The 19,257-nt window shown below is 36.2% G+C and overlaps 2 protein-coding genes across 3 annotated transcripts; both read right to left on the reverse strand.

Moving 5' to 3' along the window:
- Positions 1-5,116: 5,116 nt before the first annotated feature.
- LOC126586938 (chaperonin CPN60-2, mitochondrial) lies at positions 5,117-9,475 on the reverse strand. 2 transcript variants are annotated; one of them, XM_050251900.1, is made up of 18 exons: positions 9,310-9,475; positions 9,162-9,186; positions 8,941-9,072; positions 8,447-8,606; positions 8,180-8,355; positions 7,985-8,080; positions 7,736-7,840; positions 7,503-7,589; positions 7,323-7,412; positions 7,138-7,218; positions 6,972-7,040; positions 6,774-6,851; positions 6,579-6,674; positions 6,335-6,434; positions 6,147-6,250; positions 5,802-5,907; positions 5,619-5,697; positions 5,117-5,521 (listed from the first exon to the last, which is right to left on the reverse strand). In XM_050251900.1, the coding sequence occupies exons 1-18, from the start codon at positions 9,345-9,347 to the stop codon at positions 5,416-5,418; spliced, it is 1,728 nt and encodes a 575-aa protein (XP_050107857.1). In that variant the 5' UTR covers positions 9,348-9,475; the 3' UTR covers positions 5,117-5,415. The 2 variants fall into 2 exon arrangements, with proteins under 2 accessions (XP_050107857.1, XP_050107858.1); XM_050251901.1 differs by lacking the exon at positions 9,162-9,186 and having other exon boundaries at positions 8,941-9,093; positions 9,306-9,465.
- Positions 9,476-10,887: 1,412 nt separating this feature from the next.
- LOC126587078 (two-component response regulator 24-like) lies at positions 10,888-12,550 on the reverse strand. The gene is made up of 3 exons (XM_050252053.1): positions 12,416-12,550; positions 11,789-12,030; positions 10,888-11,663 (listed from the first exon to the last, which is right to left on the reverse strand). The coding sequence occupies exons 2-3, from the start codon at positions 12,002-12,004 to the stop codon at positions 11,484-11,486; spliced, it is 396 nt and encodes a 131-aa protein (XP_050108010.1). The 5' UTR covers positions 12,005-12,030; positions 12,416-12,550; the 3' UTR covers positions 10,888-11,483.
- Between the last annotated feature and the right edge of the window lie 6,707 nt (positions 12,551-19,257).

Below are 19,257 nucleotides of genomic sequence, written 5' to 3' on the forward strand. Positions count from 1 at the left end.
CCAACCCTAAGCTATAACCCACCTTAGCCTTGTGGGTGGCTCCGCCCGTGAGCACTAGAAAACTTGGCAATGTTTTATGTGCCTGCTGCAAAAGGAGTAGCGCTTAGGGATACTCTCATATTTTTGCCATTAATTTTAAGGATAGTGGTATTGAGTTATGTGGTTTTTCCTTTTGAGCCATGAGTTTTGTATGTGGTTTTGTATTTCAATGATGATATTAATTATGTGGTCTCACTCTTTTACCATAGTTTATGTGATATGTTATTCAATAATGATCAGGGTGGTTGACGATACAGATTTGTTGTGTATAGTATTATGCGATAGGTTTGTATTAGTGACGTCTGTAGTTTCGTGCATGTGTGGTAGGCTAGCTATTATCTATCATGGGCTACAACTCAGGTAGTTTTTTAAATAAATGAAAAATCCTAATCATTGTTTTATATATATAAAATGGGACCATGATCCTCTCCTGAGCAATTCCCTAGGGATCCCAGGGATCCCGCAATCTTGTCCGTTCATTTTATATCGTACGGTCAGTTTTCGTTAGGTACTATTCATATTTGAATTTTAAATTTTAAATTTTAAATGATTTCTGACCACACGATATACGATGAACGGACAAGATTGCGGGATCCTTAGGATCCCTAAGGAATTGCTCAGGAGAGGATCCTTGTCCTATAAAATGTGAACTAGCACAGACACTTGGTAGCCCACTCAAATTTAGATCTAATATAGCTCACTGTCCACCCAAGTTTGTAGGCTAGCAATGTTTTATTCTCAATTCTCACTATGGTTATTAGATGTTCTTAATACTCAAGTTTGTAGTAAAATAATAATTTTTCATTGATTTGTAGCAGAAAATCTTGTTAAGAGCCAAGATTTACCCTTCAATAATTAGCTTAGCCAATGTAGAAAAATATTGCATTTTTTTAGAGAAAGGATTCTAGGACCGTGCCTCTCTCGCTCTCTAAAAAAAACCTAAATTTCTAAAAGCCTTCTTGCCGTTGGCCCCTTGTTCATACATAGGGTTGGCGGCAACCTAGTATCCAAGCCTCCTCACTCTCTTCCCTCTTCCCTTTTCTTCCTCCCTATCCCCCATATCTCCCTATTTCTTGGTTCTCACATTTTCCTCCAACTCCCCCCAGTTTTTCCCTTCTCCAAACCACCATGGTTGGTGATTTGGATTTTCTTTTTATGCACTTAGATTTCGGTTGTTTTCGTTTTGAGCATTTTGTGTCTTAGGTTGCCCTAAGCTTGGTCTCAGTTTTCTATGAGCTTATCTCATATCTGCTTTCTATGCCTTGTTCCTCTCCAAACATCGCTCCTCACCGTCAATCTTCAACCATCTACCCTTGCTAGTCGTTTCGCCTGGTGTCTCCTCCTGAGGCGTACTTTGGTGGTTTGTAGTATTTAAAGTGTATATTGCACTATTTGGTAGGATTATGGGAGCGCTCTTAGTGCGGATAGCTTGCCTACCCCATTTTCCGTTCATTTTTTAGTTATTTGGCCCGTCTTCCTGGTGGTGGCGACGGATTTGAGGTGGTGGTGCGACTATTTTGGCGGAGATGGCTGCTTTACATTCTCGTGTCTAGGTTTTTCCGTTTGTTTGCTTCTATGGGCTGCTCACTTTGGGCCTATTTCATTGTAATTTTCTGTTATGGAATTAGGCTTTTGCTTGGCCATTTTGAACTCTCGTTTGGAGTTACCTTGTAATAGCTTTCTCTTTCTATGCAATTTACTTTAATTGACCAAAACATAAAAAATTAGCTTAGCCCACCCAGGTAAAACTTTATGGCTCCGCTCGTGGCTATTTGGGGGTTTACTCTTGTTTGTTTGTGCAAACTCGCTTCAAATTAATTTTTTAGCCACTGAAGCAATTTACCAAAATAACACCTCTATATTTGTTTGTGGAGAAAATAAATGAAATATCACTCTATTGTTTCTCGTAAGAAAAAAAAGGATATTATGTTGAAGGAGGTTCAACTGATTATAGACTGTATACAGAGAAAATCCGCACCACCTTGGAGATTAAAAACAATTATTGAATACAATTGGAAGCTCTAAAACTCGTTCACTAGCATTTCTTGGAAGCATGTTTTCAGGAAAGCAAATTTTGTGGCCGACTTGAATCCTTGATCACTAACATTGGACACTCCTTGGATGGTACTTAAGTTTGGGACCATACAATCCCTACAATTTAAACATTACAACTTAAAACCTTTCCTTTATGCTTCACTTCTCATTTTGTATCAAACTTGTGATACATGATTTTATGTTTGATTTTCAATTGCCTATGTTAAAGACTACTTGAAAAGTTTTCGATTCTACACTTGCTTAAGTTGCTTATTAAAAGAAAATAACTTTCATGATAAGGATACATTGACACATAAGTCACATTAATAATGTGCTCATGCCATAAAAGTTCTTCTAATGCTTAGTTTAAAACTTGTAGAGTGTAGCATCGTGTCAAGGGAAGTATAAAGTTTTACTAAAGATCTTCAAATACATGAAGCTAAAGAAAGAAAATAAAGAAGAAAATTTCTCATGAAAATAAGGAGTCTCCTATTTCAGAAAGGGATCCGATGATCAATTCCTCCTAATTCACCAAGTTTGGAAATCCGGATCGTTGAAATTTGATCAAACGGCTACAAATAGGGGCCCACTTTAAAAGTTACAATAACTTTAACCGTTAGATCAAATTTCAACAACCTGAATCTCCGAATTTGATGGATTAGAAGGAATGGATCCGGAGGGGATCCTTTTCCTTCTTCTTCGGAAGGCATGCAGACGTGGCAGTGAGAGAGCATGCCATGTTGGTGAGCTGAGCCGACAAATAAGCACCAAACGGGTGAGCTACCCATGTTGCTCACTTGTCACCACTAAACTGCTTTAATTTGCGTCTTCTTGGCCTTTAATAAGTGGTCACCGACACCAAGTGCTTGATGCCCACATAACATAAGCTTTTCCTTATTCCCAGATTCTACATCCAACTTGTGAATCTGTGAAAATGCCATGCCTCCACCCTCCACCCTGTATCCTCTATCCATCTATATGATATGAAGGAACAAGAAAGAAAATAAAGTCTTTACTTCATATCAAGAAAGAAAATAAAGTCCTTATTCTCTACTTTTATTCATTTATTTCTTTGGAATAATACACATTAACATTTTGTATTCTTATGAATGATAATAGAATCCACAAAAAATGTAGGGCTCGTTTGGAAGTGTATTTAAAATAACTAAAAACACTTTTAGTGAAAATGTTTTTGAAACCAATCATAAGTAAAATTCCAAGTGGATACTAAAAAAATATTTGCAGCACTTTAAGTGCTTTTGGAACCCCAAAACAATTTCACCAAAAAACGTTTTCAGTCATTTTAAAATCACTTCTAAACGTGTCCGTAATCTTCAACACTCACCTTCAATTGCCTACAAAGTTTGTTTTAAATTTTTGCACAATTTTCCAACCACTTTTTTATTTGTGCACTCAATCTATTTAGTTTTGTCATTTAATTATCTAAGATCACCCCCCCCCCAAAAAAAAAACTTGCAGCACTTTAAGTGCTTTTGGAACCCCAAAACAATTTCACCAAAAAACGCTTTCAGTCATTTTAAAATCACTTCTAAACGTGTCCGTAATCTTCAACACTCACCTTCAATTGCCTACAAAGTTTGTTTTAAATTTTTGCACAATTTTCCAACCACTTTTTTATTTGTGCACTCAATCTGTTTAGTTTTGTCATTTAATTATCTAAGATCCCCCCCCCCCAAAAAAAAAAACTTGCAGCACTTTAAGTGCTTTTGGAACCCCAAAACAATTTCACCAAAAAATGCTTTCAGTCATTTTAAAATCACTTCTGAACGTGCTCGTAATCTTCAACACTCACCTTCAATTGCCTACAAAGTTTGTTTTAAGTTTTTGCACAATTTTTCCAACCACTTTTTTATTTGTGCACTCAATCTGTTTAGTTTTGTCATTTAATTATCTAAAATCAACCCCCCCCCCCAAAAAAAATTACTTGCAGCACTTTAAGTGCTTTTGGAACCCCAAAACAATTTCACAAAAAAACGTTTTTAGTTATTTTAAAATCACTTCTGAACGTGCCCGTAATCTTCAACACTCAACTTCAATTGCCTACAAAGTTTGTTTTAAGTTTTTGCACAATTTTCCAACCACTTTTTTATTTGTGCACTCAATCTGTTGAGTTTTGTCATTTAATTCTCTAAAATCAACCCCCCCCCCAAAAAAAAAGAGCGTGAAAGATGAAAATGAGTACAAAAATTACTCCCCAAGAAAGTGACTTTCGCATACTCCCGTCTCTCAGTGCACTCTTATTTTTGTTCTGGGCAAAAATTAGCGCACACTTCAACTTTTGCACACTTCTTTTTAATTCTATCCTCATCTATGATTTATTCAAGGACAATTTAGTGTTTGAATTATCGTCTAAGTGAAAATTAGGTCCCTAAACTATTTCTTCAAAAAAAATCAATCCTTGCATTATAAAAATCTATCAATTTCATCTCTAATATTAGATTCGACGATACTATATCCAATTTTCCTTCAATTTAAGTTACGTTACTTGCATGTGATACACATTAGAAGATAGATTGATAGTTTTTCATAAAAAAAATAGTGTATAGAGTTAACTTTGGAAGATAAATTAGACATTAGATTTGCAACCTATATGAAATGTTAAGGGTATATAGGCAAGAAAATAACAGTATTACAATTTAAAATGTGTCAAGTGACTTAAGTTGACAAAAAAAAAAATGAATAAAATAGCTTTAAATATAATAGTAGGAATGAAATTAGCAATTTTTAATAAATTTAACAACTTATTTTACCAAAAAAAATAATTTAGGAACCTAATTTTTACTGAGATGATATTTTAGAGACTAAATCGTCATTTCACTCTTTATTCAATAAAAAGACTAAAAATATACAAGAATGTGCATGAAGAAAAAAGTGTTCACTCTTGTATCTGTCATTTAGACTAGATAATTAAAAGAGAAAAAAGAAACATAAACAAGAACATGAATGAGAAAGAAAACGAGAGTAAAAATTACCAACCCTCTATTCAATAGTAGTGCTCAAGCGCTAACCAATTAATACGACATTAACCACGAATTCATATTACTTTTATTACCAAATTTTTCCTCACTAACAATTGACACTAACAAAGTTTCTGATGAAAACAAAATCCTTTGTCAAATGAGAAATAAATACCCACCGGAGACTAAAACTGGTGTAAAATGCTACTGCACGGTTAAAATCTCTCACTAAGATTACAATCGTGTTCAGCCTCCAATGCCTTTCAAAAAGAATATGCTATAAAATTGAGAAATTGGAGAACTCAGGTTGAATTAGGATAATCAACGAAGGTTTGAGCCAGAACAAGTATCAGGTATAGAACTTCTAGTAATCCATGCCTCCCATGCCTCCTCCCATTGCAGGGGTTTCCTTCTCGTCCTTGGGAAGCTCGACAACAACAGCCTCAGTAGTGGTCATCAACGAGGAAACACTGCAACGGTGACAATTTTCAGGCGTTTCAGGAATTACACCCAGCTTAAAAGGAAATTAACAATATAAAGTAGGCGAGTTAAGGCTGTATGGATTACCTTGCAGCATCTACCAAGGCGGTTCTAATGACTTTCAATGGATCAATGATTCCAGCCTTAATCATGTCTACATATTCACCTGAAAGGAATAGAGAATGAATAAGCAAAATTTTTGTAGTCCTAGACCTACACATGAAGCCACCCTTTATTCATGTTTGTTCGATGGTTAAAAAGAGAACCAACCTTTCGCTGCATCATATCCAAGGTCAGGATTGTCCTGCTCCAATAGTTTGCCAACGACAACAGCCCCCTCGACTCCGGCATTAGAAGCTATTGTGGATACAGGCATCTAATAGATAATGAAACCAAATGATAAGATTAGAATGTATATGAAACATTAGCACTTGATCACTTAGCTTTAAGTATTTTTTTTTTTTTTAATTGGTAATTCGATAGAATTTGGAATTCCTAATTTATGAAACTATTACGACTTGGATGAAGCTTCAAGCTAAACTAAGTTTATTTGCATTCCAACAAGACCCCAAGAGAACGAGAAACTATATAAGAGAATCATTTCTTTATTAATACCTTGAGAGCATTCTGAATTATTTGAACACCAATCTTTTGATCGAAGTTGGCAGTCACCAACTTTTCCAGCTCTTTTGAGGCATAAAGAAGGGCAGCACCACCACCTGCACGTTGGGAGCTTTTAATTACCATAAGATAACGTAAATCAAACAAGACAAGCTCAAATACGTTTCTAGAAGACAACTTACCAGGTACAATTCCTTCCTCTACAGCAGCCTTGGTGGCGTTTAGGGCATCAGTTACTCTATCCTTCTTTTCACCAACTTCTGCTTCGCTAGCTCCACCAATCTACAAAGTAAATCTCAATCAGACTTGTTTTCAGTACAAACAGTGATTCGAATAAGATGTTTTAGAAGTAAAATCTGTCACCCTCAATTCTAGACCAATAGAAGGGACAGAAAACATTAGCCAATTTTCGGAAGGAAAACCAACCTTCAAGACGGCAACACCACCAGAAATCTTTGCAAGGCGCTCTTGTAACTTCTCTTTGTCATAATCAGAAGTGCTCAATTCAATTGATGATCTCAGCTGTCACAACAATCATGGTCCACCATATCACGTTAACAAACACAATGCAACACGAAATGGTTGGTTGAATAGATTAAAGAGAAAGAATCAGCATAAAACCTGTTCACATCTTTCTTCAATGGCTTTCTTGTCACCAGCCCCATCAAGAATGACGGTGTCATCTTTTGATACCGTAATCTACAATACCAGACCGCACATGTCATTAAATATTTCAACTTATTTAGATCAGAAACTTAGACACCATGATTAGTAACATATACTAAAACAACAGTTGATAACTTGAGGTATATATCTCACCCTTTTGCATGTTCCAAGTGTTTCTACTCCCACTTTTTCGATGTTCAGACCAAGCTCTTCAGTTATTACCTAGAACCCCAAAAGAAAAAGAAAACAAAGTGGTTCACGTGTCAGCCTTACAATTATGAAACTTTTTGAGAACAAGTGAAGAAAACAAATTAATTACCTGGGCTCCCGTAAGAATGGCTAGGTCCTGCAAATTTGCCTTCCTGTTTTCTCCAAATCCAGGGGCTTTAATTGCACAAACCTTCACACCCATCAACAGAATCATATCAGGACAATGAAATAATAGTCAGTTAACACTTTTTAACAGTGGAAACAGTTGGTATACAACAAAAATATAAACATCACCTTAATTCCAGCACGAAGCTTGTTTATAATGAGTGTCGCTAGAGCTTCACTTTCCACATCTTCCGCAACAATCACAAGAGGTCTTTGTTTCTGAGAAAACACATAAAATCAGTCAATTCAATCAGAGAAGCACATAGCACATTCAAAAGATTCCAACAATACCACCGAAGGAACCCTAACCTGCAAGGCCAACTCTAATATTTTCACTATAGAATTTAGATTTGAGAGTTTCTTCTCATGGATCAGGATGAGTGGGTCTTCTAATTCCTGTAAAAATCAAGACCTCTGGTTAGCAATCACAATGAAGCAGTTTGAAAAAAAAGTGTGATAATTAACCTTTTGGACAATTTAAGAAAACATCCTTCAAAGAACCATGAAACTAGAAAAGTGACAAATAATGACAAAGTGCTTACGCATTTTTGGTTCTTCGGATTGGTGATAAAATAAGGGGATATGTAGCCCCTATCCAGCTTCATTCCTTCAACGACCTCCAACTCGTTATACAGTGTTTTTCCATCCTGAAACAATTCAACAGGAAAACAACATTCGCATAAGATTGTCTGGAGAATGCAGAGAAGCTCCAATGTTGCCACCACACCATAATACGATACTACTCACAGAAAATATTGGAAACAGAGAAAGATTCAAAGGAAACAACTTACAGCTATGGTAATAACACCCTCTTTGCCAACTTTCTCCATAGCCTTAGCTATTAGCTCACCAATTTCCCTCTCTCCGTTTGCTGATATTGTACCAACCTATTCAGGAAAAAGAATTCAAATAAGCTACAAAGTCATTACTAAAAATTTAGCCATTCATTTTAATTCTCTCAATTCTCAAATTAAAACAAAACAAACTTGAGCTATTTCTTCCGATGTGCTGATCATCCGAGCCCTACTCTTCAAGTTTGCAACAACGGAATCAACTGCCATTGAAATGCCTCGTCTTAGGTCCATAGCATTCATTCCAGCCGCCACTGACTTGCATCCTTCAGTAAATATAGCGCGGGTAAGGACTGTAGCACAAGTGGTACCTGCAAACACAAGTAACAACGTTTGCATCATGGCTTCTTGATCAGCCAAAATTTTACACACACTTGAACACAAAATGTAAAGAACTCTCACCATCTCCTGCTGCATCATTTGTAGCATTTGCAACCTGCTTTACAAGACTAGCACCAATGTTCTTGACTTTATCTTTGAACTCAATACTCTTTGCTACAGTGACACCATCCTTTGTCACTTTAGGGGCACCAAAGCTTTGTTCTAGAACAACATTGCGTCCCTATGAAAATCAAGCATCACCAACAAACCATCATAATAAGTCAGATGGAACTGAAGACTGAGGAAACAAAGAAACAAACTTCATTCGCTACTTAAAATTGCAGGAATTACCAAAATAAATAAACAAAATACGATATCCAACAAATCTCAGAGTTCATAAGATAACACATACGGAAGTGAAATGGAATTACATCCATAGATCAACAAGATTTAAACATAAACATACAATAACTCAACGCAACAAATTCCCACCAATATCCAGATCATTGTTCCCAATCATAACAAGATATGCAATCAATCAATATAAGCAAATCGAGAATGATAAAGTCACCCACTTTTGGCCCCATTGTGACTTTAACAGCATCAGCGAGCTCTTCCACACCCCTAAGCATCCCGGCCCGGGCTTCAACACCGAATCTGATTTCTTTCGCCGCATAGTTCCTTCTCGAAATCAATTTACTACCAATCTGAACAGTAAACAACAAAAACTCCACATCAAAACACACTTAAAGCAATAACAAATCACAACTACAAATTGATAAGGAAGAACAAGTACCTGTTGAGAACTATTCCTAGCCACCCTGCAACCACAAAGCAATGAAAAGTCAGAAAAATGAGAGCGACCCAGATCAGAAAACAATCAAAGACGGTGACTTTTGGGGACAAGTTCGAATTTTGACACAAGGCAAGATGGCATTACATACCTGGCTTTGGAGGCAAGGTTAGTGGCGAAGCGATACATGATTGATGAAGTTGCAGAGCACCTTAGAGAGAGAAAGAAGATGGGCAATCAGGCGAAAGCGAGGTGAGAGAGAGAGGGAGAGCAGGAGAGTATAAATTGAGCAGCAGGAGAAGGGTCTAGAAGCATTTGGTTTATGTTAGGGTTTAGGGTTTTGGGGACGGGTCGGGGACGGCAAGGTCCAGTAACTAGGAAATATTGCCGAACGCCAAGACCCTGGTGGGCTTTCTACGCAGGCCTGTTTACCTGAATTTTCTTTTTCTTTTCAATTCATCGTGTAGTCAAAAGAAATTCATAAATTCGTTCACATCATGTATTTATATTAAATACTTTCAACATTATCTTCAAGGGAGGAAACAGTTGGATAGCAAAATTAAATTTGATATGCCACGTAGAAAAAACGCATTTTCAAAGGTATTTTATTCAAACGTATGGTTTGGTAAAGAATTTGAAAATAGAATTTAGGCCCACAAGATTAAACAAAGTTTTATTTTCTTAGGAAAGATTAAATAAAGATAAAATTTGAAAAGTGTGTTAGGGTGATAAACTTTTAAAGTAATAAAAGTGCCAAATGATTAGCAAAGGACACTTTCAAAGAAAATTTTGAACCAGGATCCTTTCCTGAGCAATTCCCTAGGGATCCTAGGATCCTGCAATCTTATTCGTTCATCATATATCGTGACCCAATAAAACCAGGATCCTCTCAAACCTAGCAAGGCCTGATGGAGGATTTTGCCCAACAAAACCAGATAAGGAATAATCCCGCATATAATAATCCTTATTATCGTGACGCAATCATAAGCCACAGTAGGCTTCCCTAAAGGAAACTCTTAATTGTTGCCCCCATCACATCTCCTTAATTCGCTTAATGGGCGGTAATAGGGGCTTAAACCAACCAATTAAGAACTGCCAGCGTACTCTACAAAATCGTCTTCAAACTCATGTTTTTTATTTCTTGATTGCAGAAATACTAGAATAATTTTAAATTTGGGTGAAATTCGTTCGCCGCGTACTATTCATTGAGTTTTGATGTGAGCATTTTTCTTATTCTTCTTTTATTTCTTCTGAATATTATTTTTGCATGAAAATCAACCTCATTGGTACGAAATCACACTTCAACCCTTTAATTCGTAGACTTTTTTGTATGGAGAAAATATCTTAATTTGTCATTTTTCAACTGCTAATTAAGATTGCTTCATATTGTATGAGAATGGTGTTAGAATTGAAAATTAATACTTCGGTGTAATTATATTGGTAATTAAAAAATGGTGAGCTATGGGTTAGTGCTTAGCCCAACTAGTTTAATGGAAAATAAGACAATAGAGTAGGTCTAGTAGCTCTCTAAAAGTATGAGCGTTAGATTTCGACCACTAAGCTTTATGTGTAGTTTGACTCGCCTAATCAATTACCATTTTTAATTAAAAAAGCAGTTAAATTCCTTTCAAAGTAAAAAAAGATCATGGCACAGCAACACACCAAAGGAACAAAGAAAGAAAGAAATGGAAAAGCAAAACTTTCTATATTGATTAATCAGCTGCTCTCAAATGTTAATCACACTTAAACACACTGTTATAAAAATCACCGCCTAGGCCCCGCCTAAGCACTAGGCGGCTGGCCACCGTCCTGATTAATTCCTAGGCGCTTGAAAAATAAGAAAGGGCACCTAGACATGCTGAGGCGCCTGCCTAGACCGCCTAGGCACCCTCTTAGTCCGCCTAAGCACCCGCCTAAGTTGTGACTCACTTAGACAGAAAATAGATAACTTTCATTTTGCATTTTATTTTTCTCAATAAATTGTAAGAGACTTGTTGAATACTTAAATGAACACACATTATATGCTTGTTTCCTATTTTTTCATTATGTTTCAATACTTTATAATATATATGTCATTCTATTTTGTAGTTTATGATGAAATTATATATATTTTAAGTATAAATAGACACTTATTTACAAGAAATATAATGCATCCGCCTAGACGCCCGCTTAAGCCCCGCCTAGGCGCTAGGCCCCAGCCCGGCACCCGACTAGCGCCTATCGTCTTTTAGAATCTTGATTTCAATAACTACTTGATGGGGAGAGGGTTACATTTGAGTACATGACATTTTTTTTACCTTCTTAATACTAATTAATCCATGAAATTCAAACATGGAGATTAACCTTTTGGAGGATGGAAACTAGCTTAGCAGGAGTTAATGGTTTCTCTTGGTAATCATCTATGCCTGCTTCTATAAATTCTTGTGCGTCTTCACTGAGAGACGAATGCGACGAAACACCTGCAATCGTACTTCGAATTCCCATCGCACGCAGCGTCCTTGTTGCCTATAATTCAGAAGGAAAAACAAACCAAAAAAAAAACCAGTAACTTTAACAAGTAAATTTAGTATAAACTTTCCAGGATTTTGTGTCTTTATTTACATGAAAAAAAAGAAGAAGGGGAACTTTACCTCGATGCCATTCATGACAGGCATATCCATGTCCATGAGAATAAGGTCAAATTGTTTTCCTGAGCAGTGGACATCAATGGCTTCTTTCCCGTTCCCTACAACCTGGATTTCTATGCCATGATTTTCCAACAGTTTGTGGTGAATTATTTGGTTGACCATGCTATCGTCTACGACTAGCGCCGTTATCTTCGTCGTTGCGTTTTTGCTCTTCAACATTTTTCTTCTTTCAAATCTGTGCTTTCCTGGTGTTAAAAAATCTTCATTAATTAATAACTTAATAAACGAAAGTTAAAAAGAAAGTTGTGAGAACCAAAAAAAGACCAATATTCCCAGCATATGCACATCAGAGGTTAATCATATGAGAGATACAATTTGAAGCCTTGAAAACTTCATATTATTGTCCTATCATTGCAAAAATAGGTTGAAACTTCGCTTTTTTTTTAATTTTTTTTTATTACAAGCGAGGTTACAACACTAAGAGGAGAGAGATCGTTTAAACTCGAAATGCAGTGGGCGAAAGAGGAACGCACTATCACCGCCACTTGCGGTTTACATTGTTTTCGAAGTCAAGTGCTAAACCAAAAAACCCTAAAAATATTGTTGAAGACACAAAGGTTGAGTACGTACCTCAAGAGAAAGCTGAGATTTCTGCAAGAGATGTTAAGAATGGTGAGATTTCTGCTATGATTGTGAGGCAGAAGAGAGCAGTGAGAGATGGTTTTTTCCATGCTGCAATTCCAATCTATTTATAAAAAAACAGCAGCAGAAACTGGAGAAAATGGATGCCAAAAACCAAAAAAAGGGGGAAAAGGATAAAAGTGGCCATGTGGGGGATACACAAGAATATCACTTGGATTCAGTTGGAAATCTTAAAAATCTAACGATGGTGATTATTTCCTTAATTGTTGATATGCATAAATCAGACGCTTCTGCCTTCTTTCGGGGGCATGTATTGCATAAATTTGAAATATGGATGACAGCATGGTAAAAGAAAATTGTTGTATACTTAATTATTGAAGATGCAAGTTAGGTCAGTTGATAAGGTTAGTATGTTCGTTCTCTTCCATTTAAGTTCGAATCTTCGACTTCATAAATCAGATCATAGTGATTTAGATTTTAGAAATCGCCTTGTAGCATTTATAGCCTCAAATTTGCTTTTCGTCTAATTTAATAACCCAAATCAGAAGTACAAAGATATTGCCATTACCATGTGATCCAACACGGTACACAACTTCCATACTTTGAAATTTCACCTTTTCTGGTTCACTTCTTTAGGAATCATATAGCTTCTAGACTGGACAATGAGTCTCAAAATCCATGGTCAATATAAATTCGTAATGAAGAATATTGTTTCTTAAGCTGCAGTTTATTTATGAGATCTATCTTCTTCGCTTACAACAAGATTTGAACATCTCTTATGGTTTTATCTGTTTTTCGTAGTACATCAACTAGCTTTTAGATTAATTGTATTTCTCCGCCTACTTTTAAACCATTTGTTTTAAGTGATAACGAGGTGTGTGCATGACGGAACATCGTACATTACATTTAACATGTGAGTGAAACATGTGATGCGATTACGCTATGAGTATAAGCGAAACATGTAACGCATTTACTACATAATAACGCTCTGAGTGTGAGGGAAATGCATAATGCGTTTTCGCTCTAAAGAGTGAGTGCACGTAACAAGTCATGTGAAAAAGTAACGTTATTAGTACAAAAGAAATTCGTAGGCATACATTTTCTATGTTCTTGGTAAAATAGTAGTGCTAGTAGTTTCTCATCTTGCTGTTTTGGTTGACAAACCTTGAAAAAAAGACATGCACAACTCTGCCTGATCATTATATGACATTAATGGTGATGGTTAGATGTCACTGTAGTTGGACTAATTAAATATCTGTTGATGCCATAAACCATTTGTTGTTTGGCATGACAAAATTTGAAAGAAAAAAAGAGCTCACAACTCCTCCAGGCCATTAGGCACCTAAAAAGTAAAGGGGGTTTTAACGAAAAGCCCACGGTACTGTTCACTTTAATGAAAAATCACATTTTTACACTAAAAAGTCAAATCTGGTACTATTCACTTTACCCTTTATTTTGTCCTTATCATTAAAACTTAAAGTTTTCAAGCCATTTTCATTAGTTTTCCTAATATAGGCCCTTGATCAATGAGTGAGAAAGTTTTCCATCTCATATTATACGCAATCAACGATAAGAGAAACAGACACAACCATATACAACTGTTGACAAACAAAAATATCTCGTATATTAGACAACAGAGCCGCCCACATAGAGGCGTAAAAAGGAAAAAAATAGACTCTTCATTCTAGAGGCGCAAAATACACTAAACAAGAATCTTTTAAGAGATTTGGCGTGATTGTGCAGAAGTCTGAAGTTATTTTTGGAATGATTGTACCAAACAATGATCCTAAAATGTCAATACACAGCTGTGCCTTTAGCATTCACCTTTTCATAACCAATATATACATGCACCGAAATCTTAATTTGGATCATATGTATAACTGTGTGGGGTTATAGGAACAGTGGTAGAGTGGGTTTCTTATGTATTTCATGTCACAATTCTTTTTAAGAGGCCAACATACAATATTCGTACCGTTTGTGTGTTTGAATCTAAACAGCAATCTCACATGAGATTCTAGAGACCAAAGAATAGTTTTCATGTCGTGATCCTTGTTGTTTTTTACGGGGCCAACACACATGTTTTATATTTTCTCACTGTTCATTTTTCATGGGCAAATTTTGTCAAGATTTCATAGGGACGGATTTGCACCTTCCACCAATCAACATTGACATTGTTGCAAATATGCATTTATTAACCATATTGCTAACTTAACGGTTGTGACATTTTATCACAAAAGATTTCAATGTTATTAGCATTGAAATCATTCATTATATATCATATTTCCTATTGTCAAGTTTTGGACGTGTGATTGTTTACATTGTTCAACAAATTATTTCACACCAAACGCAAGAGTTCAAAGAATAGTAGAATAAAACAAAAATACGTACTCGTAGATATTATGGAATTTAAATTTCAAATATAACATGTTAAACAATAAACATCATAACATAAGAACCAAGGAGGTTGCTAAAAAAAAAAAAACGATTTGGATCCCATCCCGATTCAAATTGTGGGGATCCTAGGGATCCTCACATCTTAACCATTCATCATACATCGAGTGGTCAAAAATTATTTGACTTTTTTTATTTAAAATTAAACACGAATAATACCTAACAAAAACTGGTCGCACGATGTATAATGAACGGCTAGGATGTGGGGATCCCTAAGATCCCTACAAAGTGAATCTGAAGAAAATCCTCTTCTCAAATAACTAAGATCGAATTAAGAAAACATATTCATTCCAAGTCCAAATAAGAAGGCGTACATTCATGGAGATTCCATTGTAGCGGTCTTCGGTTTTGGATTGGTGGTTGTGTAATGCAAATTAGGTGACAGGTACATCACCGATAACATCTCCGAGGAGCAGAGGACTATATCCCGTTTGGTTTTTTTATTTTTTATTTTTTTACCAAAAACTGCTTTACTTTAAAGTTAAGCAGTTAAAATGTGCTTGATGGTATTCATCTTCACTCCGAAATGAGAGGTCTTAGGTTCGAATCTCGTAAATAACGAATCCGATACCAAATTAGGTTGCTCACTGTGTGGCTTAACCAAACTCTCTCTCTCTCTCTCTCCCCTTAGTGTAAATATCGATGTACTAAAAAAATGTGTTTGATAAAAGTAAAATATCTTGCTTATTTTAAAAGCAATGACCCACAAACAATAGCTTTTAAAAGCAACATGTATGTTGCTTTTAAAAGTTACTTTAATAAAAAGCTGAGTTAAGCTTTTAATGAATATTTTCAATTGATGTAATGCCTTCATTAACTTTTTGAAAATGACATATAGTCTTCCACACATTTCCATCTCTTAGAGAGCAAAGTAACTGGTACCACCTACCACCATTAATGTTGTCACCACCACCACCACCACCACCATAACCACAACCTCCACCACTGTGACCACAAGCACAACCACCACTACCACCATTGTCACCACTATCATTGCCACACCGCCACCACCACCATAACCACAACCACAACCCCACCACTGTGACCACAACCGCAATCACCACTACCACTATTGTCACTACCATCATTACCACCACCGTCACCATAACCGCAATTGCCACCATAACCGCAATAGCCACCACTACCACCATTATCACCTCCGCACTCGAACCACCACATCCCACTATTAGCACCACCACCATACCTCCACATTACTGCTACCATCACCACCACTGCAAGCACCACTACCACCATTGTCCCCGCCATTGCTGTCATTGCATGCACCCCTACTATTATGTCCATTTTGTCATTATATAAAACTATTTGCATTAAAATTTACCAAATGCTTTTACACTATTTTTCAAACTTGCAACACTTTTAAAATTCAGTTAACCAAATGCTCATCTGCTTTACTTTACAGCTGATTATTCTTAAAGCACAACATAAGTAGTTTTTTTAAAAGAATACAATAATCCCAAATTGGCCCTAAGAAGGTGGGGATAAACAAGTATATTAAGGGCATGTTTATGTAACTACTATAATCGTAATAAAAAAAAAAGTAATTGAATTCCGATTACGGAGTATTCTTATGTTTACTAAATAATAGGGAATCCAAAAGGTGGTAGGACATATGAATTTGGGATTGAATTCCTTTTTTTGGGAGGAATTGGACTCCCTAGTTATAGGAAAGGGATCCTTTCCGGATCCCTTCCATTTTATCATCCTCATCAAACAATCCGGACCCTTGAAATTTGATCCAACGGCTAAAAACACGGACTCACTTTAAAAGTTATGATAACTTTAGCCGTTTGATCAAATTTCAAGGGTCCGAATTATTTGATGAGGAGAATTCGGTAGAAGGGATCCGGAGAGGATCATTTTCCCTTGTTATAGGTGGTAATCCAATTCAGGAGCATGTGAGAAGTCCGAAATAGAAGCCTTTCACCCATTATACCCCCACTTGAATTTTAAAACTCCAAGATTGCCCCTCACTACCCCCAGACATGCAGCAGCAGCACCCCAGCCCAGTGCCACTCCCACCTCTCCCTGACCACCGCAACCACCCAACACCGCAGCCACCTATTCATGATGGAAAAATCTGTAATTGATTGTTCTCATTCAAACAAGTCTACGTATATGTTGTTTTGAGAATTAAAATTTTAACTAGCACATAAAAGAGTTTACTTAGAACATGGCAGTATAGTAATTAAAGTAGGTGTTTGGTAAACCGCTAGTATGGTGTCAGCGTTAGTCCTACTCCCATTTCAGACATTTTAGTAAACAACTTCTATAAGAATTTGATTTGGATTCCTCATCAATTTAACTCCTCCTAAATTCAATTCTCCCCATTCTAATTACTTAGTAAATGTGCCCTAAGTGTGAAATTGTGTTGTGGCTAGGGATGGCAATGAGGCGGATCGGGTTCGGATGTGTCATCACCATAGCCGAACCCATTTATTTTCCCCGAACCCGAAACCGTAGAATCCCCGAACGGGTTTTCCCCATAACCGAACTCATTGGGTAACGGATTTTCTATTGGGCAACGGTTTTTCCCATTATAATATTTTTATATTTTTATATTAATAATTAAATAATAAATTTTAAATAAAAATTAAATAGATTACTAATACAATGCATATACAACATATATTAATAAGATTAAATATTAAATACTAAATAGTGTTATTAATACAATTGGTACAAACAATGCATGTGATAAATATTGTTAAAACGAGATTAATACTATTAATAATTGAATCAATTGATAAGAATATAATTTATATTATTAATGATTATTGATAACTCTCTTATCGATATAATAAATATTGATTTTTTTTATTAATTCAAAACAGTTCGGTTTCAAGTATGTTTTGGGATGGATACCCCAATAAGCATAACCAAACCTTAAACCGAAAAATTTATCCGATGGTTACTCATAACCGTAAAATACCCGAAATTTAATCCCCAAAACTGAACAGTTCAGATCGGTTACCTACGGGGAACGGGTTTGATATGTCAAATTGCCATCCCTAGTTGTGGCCGAGTTTTTTCAGGTTGACCAGCAACCAGACGTACATCCCCACGAGTAAAACGCTGAGATCAAGATGGATAAGGTGTAGGGGATGAAGAAGATCTTTTTTAATAGTCCTGTGACAAACTTCATGATTTTTTCAAAATTGTTGTGGGAAACTTGTTGAGTATTCATATGAGAATCGACATGATCAATAACTAGAGGAAGATTTAGGGTTTTATTGTTAAAATATAGAGCTATGATATTTTTGTTATGTATTTGCTAACGCAGGATCCATTCTGACCCCGAGAGGCCTAAAGCAACACTTGCCCAAGGAACACCGGGCAAAAGGAACACAAAGAAGGTTAAGGCCTTATGAACTTGGAAGGAAGAAGTCGAACGCCTCAAGAGCCCGTGGCCTCCAGACGTCCTATCAACAATTAAGGCGACTGCTTCCCCATTAAGTACTTTCCGACCTCTTTGGGGTAAGTTGGTGTACTGACAACTTTGTGGTACGAGTTTCCAGAAATAAAAGGGCAGACCTACTCAAACATCAACTCTAAGCCACGTGGTGGCTAATCGAGGAGTCGAACGCCTACGAAGGGACATAAGACTAACAGATAGGGCACTTGGGTATGGGTTTCCACTAACCTCAGGCTAAGCAAGGCGCTCGGTTGCATTGTACCAAGAAAACCCGCAAGTGAACATGCACAAACATCACCTCGTTGCGACATGTTGGCTAAAGGGTGGAAGGACAACTAGCAAGTCAAACATGTGCATTAAATGCAAAGGAAGTGATAGGTTTGAGCTCAAATGTTTTAAGGCTAAGAGAAAAGCCAATATAAGGACGCGTACTTCTTAGAAGGAATACAACGAATTGAAAGATAAATTATACAATATCGAGCCGACTCCTAGTTGTAATCTTGTAGTCTATCAATCCAAGAGACTCAATAGCTCAATTTTTAAAATGAACCGCTTGAATCTTATTATCAATTTCTTATTATTCGCAAATCTCGTGTCCGGCTAATACACGGCTATCTTAATCTTTGTTAACCTTACCAATTTTAAGCGTTAACAGTATTCTTCTCTACATGGAGACATATAAAAATAAATAAAAAAATCTAGTCTTTTGTAGAAAAAGATCTTTAAATAAATAAATAAATTACAATATACTATTTGAACTTAGATGTTCACACCAACATTTAGGTTCTAAATTTTTTCAAAAATTCAATCTCAATAGCACTCTGTAGATTTAGTATGACCCTAATTTATAATTAATGGATCTTTTTTTTTTCTTTTTTTTTTTTGAAACGAAGGTACGATATTCATTAAGCAAACTAGAATACGTACAAACTGAGAGTAGTGTGCA

This window comes from Malus sylvestris, chromosome 10, assembly GCF_916048215.2.
Source record: "Malus sylvestris chromosome 10, drMalSylv7.2, whole genome shotgun sequence".
Lineage (NCBI taxonomy): Eukaryota > Viridiplantae > Streptophyta > Magnoliopsida > Rosales > Rosaceae > Malus > Malus sylvestris.